We start from the raw sequence: 16,180 nt of genomic DNA, 5'->3' as shown, positions 1-16,180 counted from the left end.
CCCTATTGTCATAGAAAGATATCCAATCATAGAAAATAATTTTCTTTAATAGATTCACATCTAAGTTACCATTCTTCTTTTCTTAGTTCCCAAATCACAGCAAAAGAAGTAACAGACATTTTCCAGAGTTTTATCTTGTAAGAATTCAGATAAAAATGTAGATCACACAAACAGCTTGAAACAAAACACTTCATTTCTCACTTCCAACAAGTTCACCACTATCAAAGTTTTGTAGTTAATGTGAAGTCAAATCTCAAACTTCTTCAGGCCACCCTTTAGAGCATTATGTGAAGGATCCAATTCATCTGTATTCAGTACTAAGATATAACTTGCATTTCAGATTTTTGCCACCACTCAATATGCTACTTGAATAATTTGTTTACCAGTCGCACCTGGAGACTTAGCTTCTTACGCTGAATCGGTATGCTCAACATAGTTTGCTCACAGAACTAGTACGCAGTGGTCTTGGCATCTCCTTGATTTTGTAGTGAAGGGTATATGTTTGCTACTCTTTAAGCACACATTGAATCACCACCAATCTGGGCACACAAAGGATGCCGCCTGAAGAACTTCCTCAGCCCGGCACCAGTTAAAGAAGCTCATGCGACCTGTGAAAGAAATGAGGGCCATTCCCACCCTGGCATTCTAAAAACCCAACGTCCAGAAACACAGTGGGAAGAGGAACCACCAACACATCACCCACATAACAATGTTTTGTCCCACAAAAAACTCTGAGTGGAAGATGTTATAACCACCTGCAATCAATATAGGCTGCAGGTCTCAATTCCTTTCATGTTCTATCCTTCCAATAGATTCTACTCGACACATGTAAGAAGAAAATAGTCACAAAACTGCTTGGGGACTGAATGCTCTACAATGATGCTGAATTCTCCTCCAGCTAAGCAAAGTCTGAGTTGGCCCCTTTTAGAAGCAATCTGCTCATTCAGAAGGAAATTCTGTATGTTTTATGCGGTCAGCAGAAAACTCATTCCATCACATACTTGTGGTATACAAGGTCCTCGATGGGATACGACTACAGTCCATCAGAGAAGAAAGAAAGATTACATTCAAACAGAATTATAAGCAATAACAGTGACTCCACAAATATCATCCATTTGTGGAATACTATTCATTCTTTTAAATTTCAACACTTAATTGCAATCATCTACTGCAGTCATCAATGTTTGAATAGAAGAGAGGAATTTTGTTCTCAGATTCCTCTTGTTGCTGATATAGATGTATCTCCTCCCTCTATGAATTTACTGTCACTTTCTTCTCCTTTTATCCAAACCAAATCTTTGTTTGATGACTTAGATTTCTAAACTTAATGCTCTGATACCATATAAAGTTTAGAGAGATTTTCATTGTTGTATTTGAATACGCTTTAAATATGCAACTGGAATTGCCGAACTTCCAAGGAGAGAATATTAATTGATTTCTATATCAGTCTCTTGGCCATTTGATATTAGTATAAGTATTGTCTCTGAGAGACATGTCATGAAAGGACATGTCTCCGCAATGTGGAGCCATGTCTGTTCATGGCATGGCTCTACATTTAAACAAACAAACATAGTCATAACCCAGATTAGTTAGTATTAACCAATTTTATTATTGCAAATCATTGATCTGCATAGAAAATGAATGGATCAGTTGCTCGATCCAAATTATGATCCAATATAAAGTATGCTCGATCATAGCTTGGTCAATTCTATGCATGTATACCAGATCATTACTCAATCTGTACCAAGAGAATAATATAATCTGGAAATTCAGATTTCAGTGTACTTACTGTGATATATAGAGTAATGATTTCTTTGTCTCCAGGGTATATGAAATGATCATTCTTATTGAGCACAAGAACTGTGTATAATGAACTGACATACATAAACATATATAATCAATACAAGCAATCATCCTTATATCTGACCGAAGCTACTACGTATCGACAGTGGCACGGACTGCAATTGCATTAGCTTACAAGTGGAGATCGGCTTAGGAAAACAAAATAAGACTATTAGAAACAAAAAAAATAGTTGTTTAGCATTTGAACCACAAGGAGAAAGGCTGAGGAAATGGCTAAAGTGAAACCTAAACGTGCTACAGGCATGGATACCAAAATGAGTGCAATACCTGGAGTAGAATTTGCAAAGTAGGCAATTTCTGACCTTTGCCCATGAACACGAAGTCAACTGACATTTCTCGGTGATATTGTAAATATTTTGTAATGTCTTGTGGTGGAGTGTGTGGGATGCTAGGTATACAACTTCAAACTTCAAATTTCAAACAGCAATATAAACATCTTAGACTCCAGATATCATAGGAATGCAAACACCTTATGGGAAAGAATTACTCAAAAAATTACGTAATTCAATTGTCCTTTCATATCACTTTCAGTCTTATTGGATGAATTTTAAGCTACATTTTTGCTAAATCATGCTGATACATTCTATCTGTGTCTGAAATTAGTATGTTGCTCATGTCAGCATTTTCCTGTACAGATATCCACCATAATGCATCATATACCCGTTTGGTTCACATTGATGCATATGCGGCAATGAATGGAATTTCTCGGTTCTGTGAGAAGGAATTTCCTTGGAGGTATGCAATGCTTTCTTACTGGCATGTATTTCTGATTAGCATGCAATTTGTTAATGAAGTTGTTACATATTTTGTGTATAATCTGTGACTTTAAAGTGTATGTAATAATGATGAACAGCTAGCAATATTGATAATTCCTCCTTTATTTTTCCCCTGCTATCATCAGCTTTTCTCTTATAGATGGATAGTGCTTATTGTATCAATTATTTTGGATAACTGCAGATATTCGAAGGAAGAGGATCTTTCTTTTGAAGAAATTATTGGTAGAAATTTTACATATCTCATCACGTAAGCTCACTTTACCTAACCTCATCTTATGTCCTTTAGCTTGACTGTGACTTTCATAGTTGAGATGAACTTGCTACTGTTGATTGATTTTATGCTTGCATGAGAACCATTATTAGCCAATTTCTTAGTGGATATTCAAAGTACATATTAAGGTTCTAGTCTAGATTACAGAACAGAATTATACTCATATTTATCCTCAATGCTTGAAGGCACAAGTTGTGAAAGAAATAACAGTATAACAAATTGTAAACTTAAGCATTATAAATATAGCTTTTTTGAAGAGAATGTAACATGGAATGAAATGAATAACATACTTTTGGTCAGCGTGCAATGCCTATTTTTATGTTTGGTAGTATTGGGTATTTGCTGACATCTTAATTGATCGTATGAAGTTGGTTGCCACTCTCAAGTGTTGTTGGTAATATTTGTATAGTCTTTTGGGAATAGTCAAAATAGTTAATAATTGATTGTGTTAAGAAGTGTCAGTTGCCAAAGGAAGTTAGAAGGTGATGGTTGAGTCGTGACACTTTGGATACTATATGTATGTTCTCCTAAACGGGAATAGATATCATAATTCTGGAGAGCATTTTCATATGATGTACTTGAAAGAATATCAATGAAATGAGCAGTAAGGTTTTCTGAAACATTATGTTATCTTATTTTTGCGTTATGCTTTCATTACTTTCATAGTATGCACTAAACCAGTTTACCTGTAACGGTAAACATTTGGCGTCATTGCCAATTGAATCTAGGGAGCAACAAAGGGAATAGAATATGACAGATAGATGGGAATACGTGTTCATGACAATATCACAACCAATGAAGGAGTGACAGCTTTTCGAAGCAGAACATGCTCTGACCACAAAATTCCACATTCTGTTTCGGGCTGCTATTGAAACATTTGTACGAAGGGAGGCAAGACAAGAAGTCACCGAAGATACCGTGTGGGACGCATTGAACGTAAGCCCCACTACAGATAGACTGTTGGACCAACTACCTCATCTGTTGGCACAAGCATCCCTCGCTCAAAGGAAGCAAAGAAGGAGATTGAGCGGGAACAACGCTGCTAGCAGATTCTGCGGAATTTTGCTGAGAATAAGCGTCAGGAGGAGGTAGGACATGATGGGACCCAATGAAGGACCAACCCATGAGCTTTAAGCCTTGGGAAATAAGAATAAAAGGACTAAATCTGAAATCACACAGTTGCATAGTCAACCCATGTTGTACGAAGAAATATATTAATAAAAAGTGTTTTGCTTAATTATGATGTTTTGTTTGAATCGATGCCCAACTTATTAAATAAAGATAGAAATAAGTATCAAACAGATGCCCTACAAGCCACACACCAAGCTTTAATTCTCACACAACAAGTCAAACAGAGACAGAGGGTTAAGGCAACTCACCGAGGGAAAACCAGTTGAAGGGTTGTCCGAAGCAAACCACAAAGGTTTCAGGGAGGGTGACCACGGGGATGCCATGAGAGTTACAATAAATGAAGGGGAACACTACGGTTGGCCAAAATATCGGCAAGTAGCTAAGAGTTGCTTGAGGAGACACAACAAAGGCCAAATTTCATCAAGTAAACGTGAGAACAATTCATAAACCTTTGTCACACATCGCGGACAAAAGAAACCCGAGATAGGAGTGAAGTGGGAGAAACCCGAAAGGAAGAGGGAGAAGAGCGAGAGAAGTCGAAGGATGTCGAGGCAGCAAGGAGTATCCGAGGGACACTGAACGGTGGTCAAGGCAACCCACCGAGATCCAACCCTACTAGTTTGGGAACACAACCAACTAGTTCTAGTTCACGACAAACCAAAGGAAACATGTCTCAAAAAAGAAATTGCCAAAGTTAATTGGCAATGGGAAGGAGGATCCCATGAGACATTGTCGTATATGTGAAACTATTTGGACAACAAACGGAGTAACAAATAAAGATGAGTGGGTCTAGCAATTCGCAGTGACCCTTCAAGGAGTTGCGGTGGATTGGTACTCCAACATGGACAAGGCAAAGATAAGTTCATGGAACGATCTGAGGAAGGAATTTCAAGTGGAATTTAGACTGCTTCGGGATGACAATGAAGTAGTGGCAGAGATATAATGCTCGAAGCAAGGGAAGGTAGAAATTGTAAAAGCCTATAATCAAAGGCTGAAGGAATTGCTAGGAAGGATGTTAACTCAGTCAGACGATGAATTAAAGAAAAGATGTTTCATTGAGGGATTAAATGCGTCCCTAAGAAAGAATATGAAAATAGTGTTGCCTATGTCATATGTAGACACTTACGATAGGGCCATGAATCTAGAAAGTGAGGATAAGACATCAAAGAAGAAGAAGAAAAGTAAATCCTCATCTGAAAGTGATGAATCATTGGACAAGAGCAACAGTGAGGAGGAATCCAAAAAGGTGCAAGCCCTCCAGAAAGACATGGAAAGGATGATTGAGTTTAAAATGATGAAGGGGAGCATAGAACGAAGTGATGAAGGAGAGATGTGGTGCATGGAGTGCAAGGAGAGCGGCCACACAAAGGGGTCATGCCTAAAGAAAGCATTTTGCGACATCTACCAAGTAATGGGTCATTCCACTAAGGAATTCCCATACAATATGAAGACGAGAAGCCAACAGGTGCTTTTTACCTAGGAGCAACCGTCTACCTCTGGGGTAGTCAACCCTAACCAACGAACAAATAATAATGCATGATCTAGTGGGTTTCGAAACAACCAACATGGAGGAGGAGAAGGTAATGAAAACAAAAGCCAGATATAATATGATTCGAAGGGAGAGTGAATGACTCAATGTCAAACGTGTAGCCAATGGGGCCACTTCATCGAGACTACACAAAGAGCAACACACCACAAAAGTTGTTTCGATGGTGTGGCCTAGAAGACCATCCAGATGCCGACAATCTGAAACTCGACATAAACTTACTATCAAAGAAGAGAAGGTACTTGTTGTCACTCGAAACCAGGCAAAACAAGCAGTGTATCCTAATCCCTATACAGAGAAGCAGAGGATACGAGAGGCAAAGGAAGAAATAGAGAAGGCCATGAAGGAAAGGAAGGATACACATGTGGCAGCAAGTACCTCCAGGCAGAGAGAGGCCAAAAACAACATACTGCGGCAGATGTTACAAACGGAGGTGCTAGTCAAAATACAAGAACTCCTCCAGGCTCTGTCTCAATTGAAGACAACACTATTGAATACCTGTACCGCACAGCCAAGAACCACTTCTCAAACCAACACCGCACATCAAACATGCATCTTGGGAGGGTTGGCAATGGACCCCATGTTACTGGCGGTAAACAATGGCTGGCACCTGACTGTTGTTGAAATGGGCATCCTAGGAATAATTCTCATGGGTACCATAGTCGACAGTGGGTCACGGGTAAATATCCTTCCAGAGGAGAGATGGGAGAAGCTTGGGAAATCGGCCCTGTGGCTCGCCACCTTCAACTTATTGGGTGCAAACCAACAGGGTATAAAATCCCTCGAGACGGTGATGGCTCAACTAGTCATCGTCAAAATGCAATTGTTTGTGTTGGACTTCATTGTGATCCCACTGAAGAAGGGGTATGATGCCATTCTCGGTAAGGGGTGGCTTGTGACAGCAAGGGTAAACCATAATTGGAAGAAAGATACCCTCTCTATGGAAAGTGCACAAGGAAGTTCGTCATCGACCTCCATACCTAGATGGTGAACGAGGAGATTGCCTCATCTTCAAAGACCGAGTCTGACGGAGAGCTTGGTGGAATAGATAAAGAGAGAAACTGAATGGACCAACGACAAAGGTATGCTGGAATTGGAAGAATGTTTGGAGGATGATGTAAGCTCGATGAACGGATTCTTCCACTAGCAGATGGAGGACTATGAGCTTCTCCATAGTTACATGTTGGGAGTGGAGGAAATAGAAAAAAGTGTATAGAAGGACATGTTTCCACCAGAGTACAAGGAATACAGAGAAGTGGAAGCCTGTGTAAATTAAAGCCTTGCACACTTTTTTGATGCCGAAGGGCCAATCAAGTATGAAGAACCACCCTTACGAGTTACTAACCTCGGGAATGAAGAAAACCCATGTAACATATTGGTTGCGGACGATTGGGATCCTATGTTAAAAGTGGCAGCATTCAAATATTCATGGAATATAAGGACGTGTTTGCCTGGACTTCTAAGGACCTTAAGGGTGTGCCACCAAAGTTGTGCGTACACCGCATACCTCTAGTACTTGGAGTCGTACCTGTATAGAAACAACCATACAAAATGAACAAAAATTATGCAGCCAAGGTCGATGAAGAAATCCAACACATGCTTGAGGCAGGCATTATCTTTAGGTTTCAGACAAGTGAATGGGTATCACCCATTGTAATATCGTTAAAAAAGGAGGCAAACCAGATCAAATTTGTGTCGACTTCTGATGCCTGAATCTCGTCACTATAAAGGATCCCTTCCCTATCATTCATGGACAATTGCTCTTGCTATAACTAGATATCAATTGCAGATGAAGATAAGTTAAAAACCATGTTTGTGGTAGAGGATGGAGTCTATGCATATAACCAGATGCCCTTTGGTCTATGCAATGTGTCGGCAACCTTCCAAAGAATAATTCTCCACATTTTTGATAAAATCTTTGTGGGGAACTTCTAAGAGTTTCTAGATGATTGGTCTATTTTCAGCAAGCAGGACACACTTGTCAACACTAGGAGAGTGTATGGAAAAGTTTTGATGGGCTAGGTTAGCACTCAACTCAAATAAGTGCAGATTCATGGTCCCTTAGGGAAACTTTTGGGGCACATTGTGTAAGATAGGATTAAAGATCAATCCAGGCAAGGTACGTGTGATAGTCAAGATGGAGGCCCTCACTGATGTCAACAGTTATATCCTTCCTAGGGTACATTGACTATTACAGGGAATTCATAAAGAATTTCGCTCAAGTTTCCATTCTCCTCAATAGGCTCACATGAAAAGGGGAACCCTATGTTTGGAGTACGGAGCAAGAGACTTCTTTTTGCGAATTGAAGACCAAACTATTGGTAGCACCAATCCTAGCTTATCCTAATTGGGATAAGGAATTCCACGTGCATGTGAACACTTCTAACTTTGCAATTGGTGCAACTCTGGCACAAATAGGTGCTCACGACTTGGACCATAATATCTATTTTGCCAGTAGACTCTTGTCAAGAGCAGAGAGAAACTATAGAACGATGGAGCAGGAAGCTCTAGGAATAATGTATGCGGTGCAATAATTTAGACACTATCTGAAGGCAATGCCATTTACGTTTTATGTGGACCACTAGGCCCTAATGTACCTATGAATAAACCTATCATATAGAGGAAGGTGAGCATATGGTTGCTAGTACTCCAAGAATTTACCTTCACCATTGTTGTGTGGCCAGGGAAGAGCCACGTCATCATAGACCAACTTTCTAGGATCAAGTCAAAAGAGCCACCAGAAGGAATCAATGATGACTTCCCCAATGCACATCTATTTCGCATTGCCATCCTTCCGGAGTGGTACAAAAGTATTGGCGAATATCTATCAACTTCATAGTTCTTGAGGGAGATGTTGCCAAGAGAGCGACAAAAACTAGTATTGAGAAGCAAAAAGTTTCAATTGCTCAATGGACTCTAATATAAAATGGGCCCGTACCAAGTGTTGACAAGGTCTATGATGTAGGAGGAAGTAAATAGTGTCTTGTGGGAATCCCGTAAAGGTCCGACAGGGGGACATATGGTACCTAACACAACATGGAAAGTCCTCCTAGCAGGGCTATGGTGGCTGACATTGTACAATGATGCCAAGGAATAGGTGGTTAGTTATGACACTCGTCACTAAGCAAGCAAACCCTTGAAATGAGATTTCATGCTGCACAACCCCTCACAAGCATAGGTATTGTTTGAGCGTTGGGGCTTGGACTTCATGGGACCTCTAAAGGCAAGTAGAGATCAGAGGTGTCGATATGTTGTGGTAGCAATGGAGTACTTGACCAAGTGGCTAGAAGCACAAGCATTGCTAGATAACTCAATGATAAGTACAACTAAGTTTATTTATGAGCAGATCATCACACATTATGGCATCCCTATCCAACTGACCAGTGACAGGGCAGGTCACTTCATCAACCATGTCATCCAACTTCTCACAACCGAGTTTAAAAATTTTCATTCCTTGTCAAGTTCGTACTACCCACAAGCCAACAGCTAGGCAGAGGCAACGGACAAGATCCTGGTGTTAGTGATATATAGGTCATGCGAGGTAGAGCAAGCCAACTAGGAAGAAAAGTTGTCCTCAACACTATGGGCATACTACACAACTTACAAGGTGACAACTGGACAGACGCTATTTCAATTAATGTTCAGGCAAGAAGCGATAGTGTTGGCAAAGTTTATGGTTTTGAGCCTCCGGATAGCAATTGAGAATAGACTTGGTAATATGGAAAGCCTCGGGGAGAGATTGTACAAATTGAATAAGTTAGACAAATGAAGATTGATGACTCAGTGGGCCACGAAGGTCGCTTACTAGAGACGCAAAGCATGGCATGACAAACACTTGAAATTTTCACACCAAGGCAATTGGTAGTGAAATACAATGGAAAAAATGAAATAAAGTTAGGCAAGTTTAAGTTGAAGTGGCTCGGACCTTACAAAGTGAGGGAAGTAGGCGACAATGGGGCAATCAAATTGACACTGGATAGGAAGGAGGTAGCAGATGCCGTAAATAGTTCAAAGCTAAATTTTTACCATGAGCGAACTGATCGTCCAAGAGGTAATGGCCCACACCTGGGGGTAGTCGTACAGTCTAGAGAAAGCACCTTGCAATCAAGAGACGAAGGCATAAGTATCACTATATAGCCCCAATGAAATATGGAATGACCTAGGAATACACCGTACGATGCTTGGAAGGGAGGAAAGTAAAGAAATTAGCGCACACTAATAGGAAAGGAGGAAATCAAGACCATACGATAACAGAAAATTTATATGCCTCACATAAAGACCATACGGCTTAAAGGAAAATCATTTCCATACAGTGCATCAATGAAGGACTGAAAGAGCGGCACCATACACCAAATAGAGAGCTTAAATACCGCACAACATAAACATGCAATGGAAAAGGCCATGAGGGTGAAATGGCCATACAACAAAGTAGGAATCACCACCATGCAGCTTAATTGTACCGTATGGCTCGAGGTAGAGGTTGATTCCTTCATGCACTTGAATACCAACAGTCTTCTAACCGACAATGTACGACTCTTGAGACTAAAGGTAAATAGTCGTTCCATTCCCACGAGATATTACTCACGGAAGCGACACACAAATATGTCGATATTTGGAAAAGTATCATGCGGGCTTGGCGGCGGAAACATCCACAAGGCAAAACACAATATTTCCAACATAAGAAAAAGTATTACCGTGCGGACAATAATGGAGGAAGCACGAACTTATGCCTATACTGCGCTTCAAGAGGGTTCAAAACTCATGCCTTCATCACACCACAAGAGGGATTGAATCGAATAATAGAAAAAGACAACATTTTAGAAGTCCTTTGATGATTGAAAGAACCCAACTTTAACAGGGAACAACAAATTCAAAAGGAGAATCGTGGGTAGCCATGACAAGATGAAAAAATATACACTATACGGTTGAAGGGAGTCGCCTTCAAGATCGCATGTAGAGGGCGGAAGCAGAGATGAAGAGGCATTCATCCTGAATCATACATCCTAAGAGACACCACAAGCATTGCAAGAAAGAAGCCAAGGGAGGGAGTAAAGTCGTACTATAAGAAAGGAAGGATACATCTTACAACACTAAGCCCTAATTGTTTTTAAGTCACACAAAATGACAGAGAGGAAAAGTGTTATAGATTTGGTAGGGAAACACACTTGGAAGGCAAAGTTGCAAGTGGGTGGCTCAAATTCCAATAAGAGCAGTGTGAATACAAATAAGATTGCACAAGTCTTGCCCTTGGGCAAAAATAAAGTGAGATCGAAGGTACAAGGGTAGATGGCGTCTGTGATTTCTGCGAAAGATTATGTAATGGCTTGAACAATAACCTTTGAAGGCCTGAATGGATTAGATTACAAGAAGTGTTGGCAGGAAATGCGGGATAGTGATCCTGTAAAAGAAAGTTTGAGGAGGGCACAAGTGCAATGGGTCATTCAAATGCCCATATTTTGTATTAAGGAGATTAAAGGCACCCTAAGAGCAAAGATTGAAACATGTGACAAGTTTTCAAAGACAAGCACAGTCTCCTACATGAATCATCTAGTAAAAATCTCATTAACAGCAGCGGAATTTAGATGGGTGTTTAGCTTGCTAAACAAGGGGCACAAGGTTGACTTGAAACTGAAGAATATAACTCTGGAGTAGAGAGATTTATACATTTGGTTGATTTGTGGGGACATCCTCGCTAACACAGAGAAAGAATCACTCGAGAGGCCCTCACAAAGCAGAGAAATAAATAAATCTTTTATCAGCGAAGGGCAATGGAGAGGCCTTATGGATGTTGTTAAGAGTTTGCTGATTGGTTCAAGTTGTGCCTCTAATATTTCTTTTCCGCAGGTATCCTTGATGAATAATTTAATAGCAATGGAGAGGCCTTATGGACGTTGTTAAGAGTTTGCTGATTGGTTCAAGTTGTGCCTCTAATATTTCTTTTCTGCAGGTATCCCTAATGAATAATTTAATAGCAATGGAGAGGCCTTATGGACGTTGTTAAGAGTTTGCTGATTGGTTCAAGTTGTGCCTCTAATGTTTCTTTTCCGCAAGTATCCCTGATGAATAATTTAACAAGGGACAAGGTATGACTAGGCCACATTGTTATTAGAACGTATGTAGGAGCTCACAACTCTGCAGCACAAGACCTTTTATATGCCACACTATGCAAGGGGTGTTGGCACTATCATGTGACATTCTTTGATGCAAGAGCATCTTGGAGTAGTTGGTAATCCTGTACGCTGGAGTGGTTTTGACCTTGGAGTTGGAGAACTCAATTGAAAGGAGGTGATGCTCGGTCACTACTGAGGTAGTTCTCAGTTGTAGTTTTGCCCAATGGACTCGATGACTGAAGGAACTCGATGATGCTTGTGGAGCTCAGTTGATGATCTGCTCGATGGAACTAGTGCTCATTGATACTTGTAGTAGCTTGGTGGATGTGCTTGCTAGGTGTGCTCGGCGTATACTTGGCATGCTCAGTGGTTGTTGTTGATACTATGTGGTTTAGTTCACCAACTAGATGTTCTTGGAAGATTTAATGGCTGACTTGGTGCATTTAATGTGTTGTACGTGATCGATCATGGGATGTGTGTCAACCTATTTGGAGTCTTGGTTCTTTATCCTATGTGCATTTAATGATTGTTGTAAGACGACTGTGGCATTTTATGTTTATTTGGGTTCTAGATGACTCTATTTATAACACTTCGACTTGTGGCCATGCAAGTATAAAAGAGGGGTTTGGGTAGTGTTTTAGAAAAGGGGAGTCAGTGAAGGAGTTGGTAGACATCTAGAGAGGTGTAGCTGAGAGTAGTGAAGTTTAGCAAAGCTAGTAGCTAAGTGTGGGCTTTGGAAAAAAGAAGATTGTTTGGTGGCTTGTGAGCACAAGTTTAGATCTTGCTTGGTATTTCTACCAGATTACTGTGTTGTTGAAGATCTAGGCTAGCTAGGAGTTGTTTGGATCTAAACTATTATTATAATTGCTTTGTATTTGGTTGTAACTAGGAATGCCTTACAGCCTGGCACATTGTATGTAATCTGTTGTTTATGAATAAAGAGTTGGATTTTCTATCAGATCGGGCATTGTATTTGTGTTTCCGCTATGTAGTTATTTGTTGGGGGCTTGGGTCACCTCCATTGGGGGTTCACTTGGCCTTGCACCGCGTCAGGTGGTATTAGAGCAAAGGTTTGATCTAGTTCGTGATTGTAAGAGCGTGGGTTGTAGAGAATCTATGCGATTCTTATTGCAGATCTGTGTAGGACTTGTTGCAGAGGGTTTTCAAAAATCTTGAAGAATGCCTTCAAGAAGATTGGGCCATAGGGCGATTGCACATCCATGTGATGCGGTGGAGACTAAAATTTCAGAGAAGGTTAGATTAGATTTTAGATCTGAGATGGAGTTGATGAAGAATGATATGGTCATTGAGATCATGAGAGTTATAGCTGGTGTGCCGAGGAACATGGGTTCTGAAGATGGTTATGAGGAAGTTGTTGAAGACTTTGAGGTTGTTGGATCTAGTGGAGAAGATAGGACCGATTGTATGGAGAGATTTGTGGAAGATAGAATTGATCGATTGTATAGATCTAAAGCTCGGTTGAAACTAAAGCATAAGATGAATACTTCTAATTTCTCAGGTACATTGAGTCCTGAAGACCTGATTGATTAGATTGGTGAGTTAGAAGACTACTTTGAGTTAGAGGATATTGGAGATCCACTCAAAGTGAGGTTGGCACAAACTAAGTTGAAAGGACATGCTATTTTATGGAGGAAAGAATTGCAAAGAGATAGAGATTGGTGGTGACAAAATTGAACGCAAAGTTCATTCCTACTGATTATGAACTTGAGTTGTTTAAGAGGTTGCAGAATCTGAAATAGAAGGATATGTTTGTGAAGCATTATACCGAGGAGTTCTACAAGTTAACAATTCGGTCTGGACATAGAGAACTTTCTAAGGAAAAGGTGGCTAGGTATGTTAATGGTTTGAGATTCAATATTTAGGATGAGATAGGTATGTTGAAGATTGATTCGGTTGAGGATGCTTATTAGTATGCTTTGAAGACAAAAGATAAGTTGAAAAGAAGACATCAAGGTAATTCTTGAGGGAAGGAGAAGCATGATCATTCGGTGAAGGATAAATCGACTGCTGAGGATGAACTGAAATCTATTGAATAGAGGAGAATAACAAGTAGAGGTGGATTTAAGGGTACTTGCTACAGATGTGGTGAAGAAGGACATAGATCTTTTGAATGTCCCAAAGCTGATAGGAAGGGTGATAGAAGAGCAATTGTGGTAAATGAAAGTGAGAACTTGGTGAATGAGCTCGAGGTGAAAGATAACTTCTCTTCCAACCTTTTTATTTTCTTTTCCTTCTCTTTTTCTAATCGATTTAATGCTTGGAATTCGAATGGGCAAATAATCTATTTGAAACTGATAGCAGCCGAGGAGTCTCAGCTAGTCTTTAAGAGAGCTGTGAATTGACCAAGCAACTTCATTCTTTTCTCCCCTTTCTATTATCTAATACGTTTCATTTTAAGCCGAGCATAAACTTTCTCAGCCGAACATTTTCCCAAAATTTCTCAACCCAGTTTACCTTATTCTTCTCAATTCTACCAGCGTCTGAAGTCTGAAATTGATGGGGACACAACCCAAGAACAGAATGGACACAACAGAAAAGGGAAATAGTATTAACTGAGAAAATAAGGTAGTACAAACAGTACAGAGAAATAAACTTCAAAACATGCCCTAAGGGCTTACAATAGCATAAATCTGGAGATAATTTCTCCTCTTAGTACCTCTTCTCAAACTCCACTCCGAACTGCCTTTTACAATGCCATAAATCTCCTTAAATAGACCCCAGAGGGTTAAGGACTAGGAGTACATTCTAGAAAGTGCTAGTAGGCATCCACCGACCAAATAGAAGGTTCCAGACGCTGCATTAGAAGTCGGTGCAAATCTAGAAGAATCCAGAAATGGTAACCGAACTTCCGGGAGGCATAACTTTTGAACCGTAGCTCCGATTGACGAACCGTTTACATTTCCGGAAAGCTCTCGAAACACTCTATAGCCCTATGAACCAGCTTCACTCGTCCCCCATTTTTTGATACTTTTCGAGGACATTTAATGCCCCTAACTTGACTTTGAAGCATTCTTAGGAGGTCTCCAAAACCTGAAAAACTGCAATAACTTTCAAACCGTGGGGCCTATTGACTTGATTCTTTTTTTGGAATGTTCTAAATTACGATTACATTCATCTGGCCAATTCACACCTTCTAGTTTACCAAAATGATGGCCCAATTACATGCTCCTATTTTTTCGGGATTTTCAAACACACTGATAGTGGAACTGTGAGAGTTGGAACCTTTATTTGACCCAAATGGGTATCCAAAAATGAAAACACATGAAACAGAAACTAAGTCTAAGTACATTTTTTTGGGTGACACAGGATTGCCCTTATACCTCTGGATGCTCCTGCATCAGAAATCAAGTGTCATTAGTGGGTGAGCAAGCACCAACAGGAGTTCTGGCCAAGGGCGAGAAGAGCCACATCTGAAACTCAATCACAGGTCACAAATTTAAGCAATTGCATGTCATAATTTTCCTCCTTTTCTAAGTATAAGCCCAACTGTAGTCGGCTATTCATTTATAGGGTTGAATGAAATACAATATAAGCATTTGCAAATCATAGTTCTTTCTTCACTGAGTATAATGTCTGATTGCAGTTGGTACATAATGATATAGGACTGAGAATAAAACAAAATATGTTTTCAAGTTCATAACTTCTTCCTATTCTGATTTGAACATCAATCCAAAGCCGGCTATGCATTGTTAATACTTGTTGTTGGCCCTTGCATTACATAGAGATCATTGAAGATCTCCATCGAATATCCTTGTGATTCACATCATTTATGAATTCAAATGGTAGCTGTAGAAACTTGATTGATTGTGTGAACCGACATCAATGACCTCGCTATCATAATTTTCGAACATGTTCAGAATACTTACAAACACCGAGGAATTCATCGACAAAAAAGACATGAAATGGTGAAGAGGTGGAATGAATCTGCAAAAACGTAGAAGAGAAATCAGATATGATTAAGTTAATTATTTAAACAAGAAATTTTGCAATCCTTAAGAATATCCTTTTCAAATCATAAATTGTGATAAGCTAGAACATATATGTTATTCATGAATTTGTTGGAAATCAATAGATAGAGTTGATTGCTCTGAGATTCGAACACCTAAGATTCACCAGCCGTATAGCCATTGAAAGGGTGAAGAGGTGAGATGGAGTCTACAATGATTTAGAAAATAAAATTCACATAAGATACATTAAATCTAGAATAATATCATTTAATAGCTCATGCATGATCTTGTTAATGTAACCCCTACTGTCAAGTCTAGTGGTGTCGTTAGATACCAAGATGCTCAGTAGATGACAGATGATCCAAGTCCAATTCCGGGTAGGGAGGGCCTTTTTCGTTGGAGATTGTGTGGGGAATAAGTAAAGGTCTGAGGTTGGGTGGTAAAGCCCCTGACAATGTTTCACCTCTTCCCAAGTTGTCGGACATACAACAGGCAAAGATAAGCTATACATTCAA

The 16,180-nt window shown here is 39.8% G+C and overlaps 1 protein-coding gene across 2 annotated transcripts in view; it reads left to right on the top strand.

Moving 5' to 3' along the window:
- The window catches only part of ALG12 (homolog of asparagine-linked glycosylation 12), a 342,508-nt gene that overhangs the window by 285,252 nt on the left and 41,076 nt on the right, over positions 1 to 16,180 (top strand). For both annotated transcript variants that reach the window (XM_089828760.1, XM_089828761.1), the window contains 2 exons: positions 2,499 to 2,598; positions 2,821 to 2,886. In XM_089828760.1, coding sequence (XP_089684886.1) covers positions 2,499 to 2,598; positions 2,821 to 2,886 — 166 coding nt within the window. The remainder of the gene's footprint in view (positions 1 to 2,498; positions 2,599 to 2,820; positions 2,887 to 16,180) is intronic.

This window comes from Cupressus sempervirens, chromosome 5 (genome assembly GCF_028749045.1).
Source record: "Cupressus sempervirens isolate cs-2001-9-10 chromosome 5, ASM2874904v1, whole genome shotgun sequence".
Lineage (NCBI taxonomy): Eukaryota > Viridiplantae > Streptophyta > Pinopsida > Cupressales > Cupressaceae > Cupressus > Cupressus sempervirens.
The sequence above is the reverse complement of the archived record's forward strand: the minus strand, read 5'-3'. Positions and strand labels throughout refer to the sequence as shown.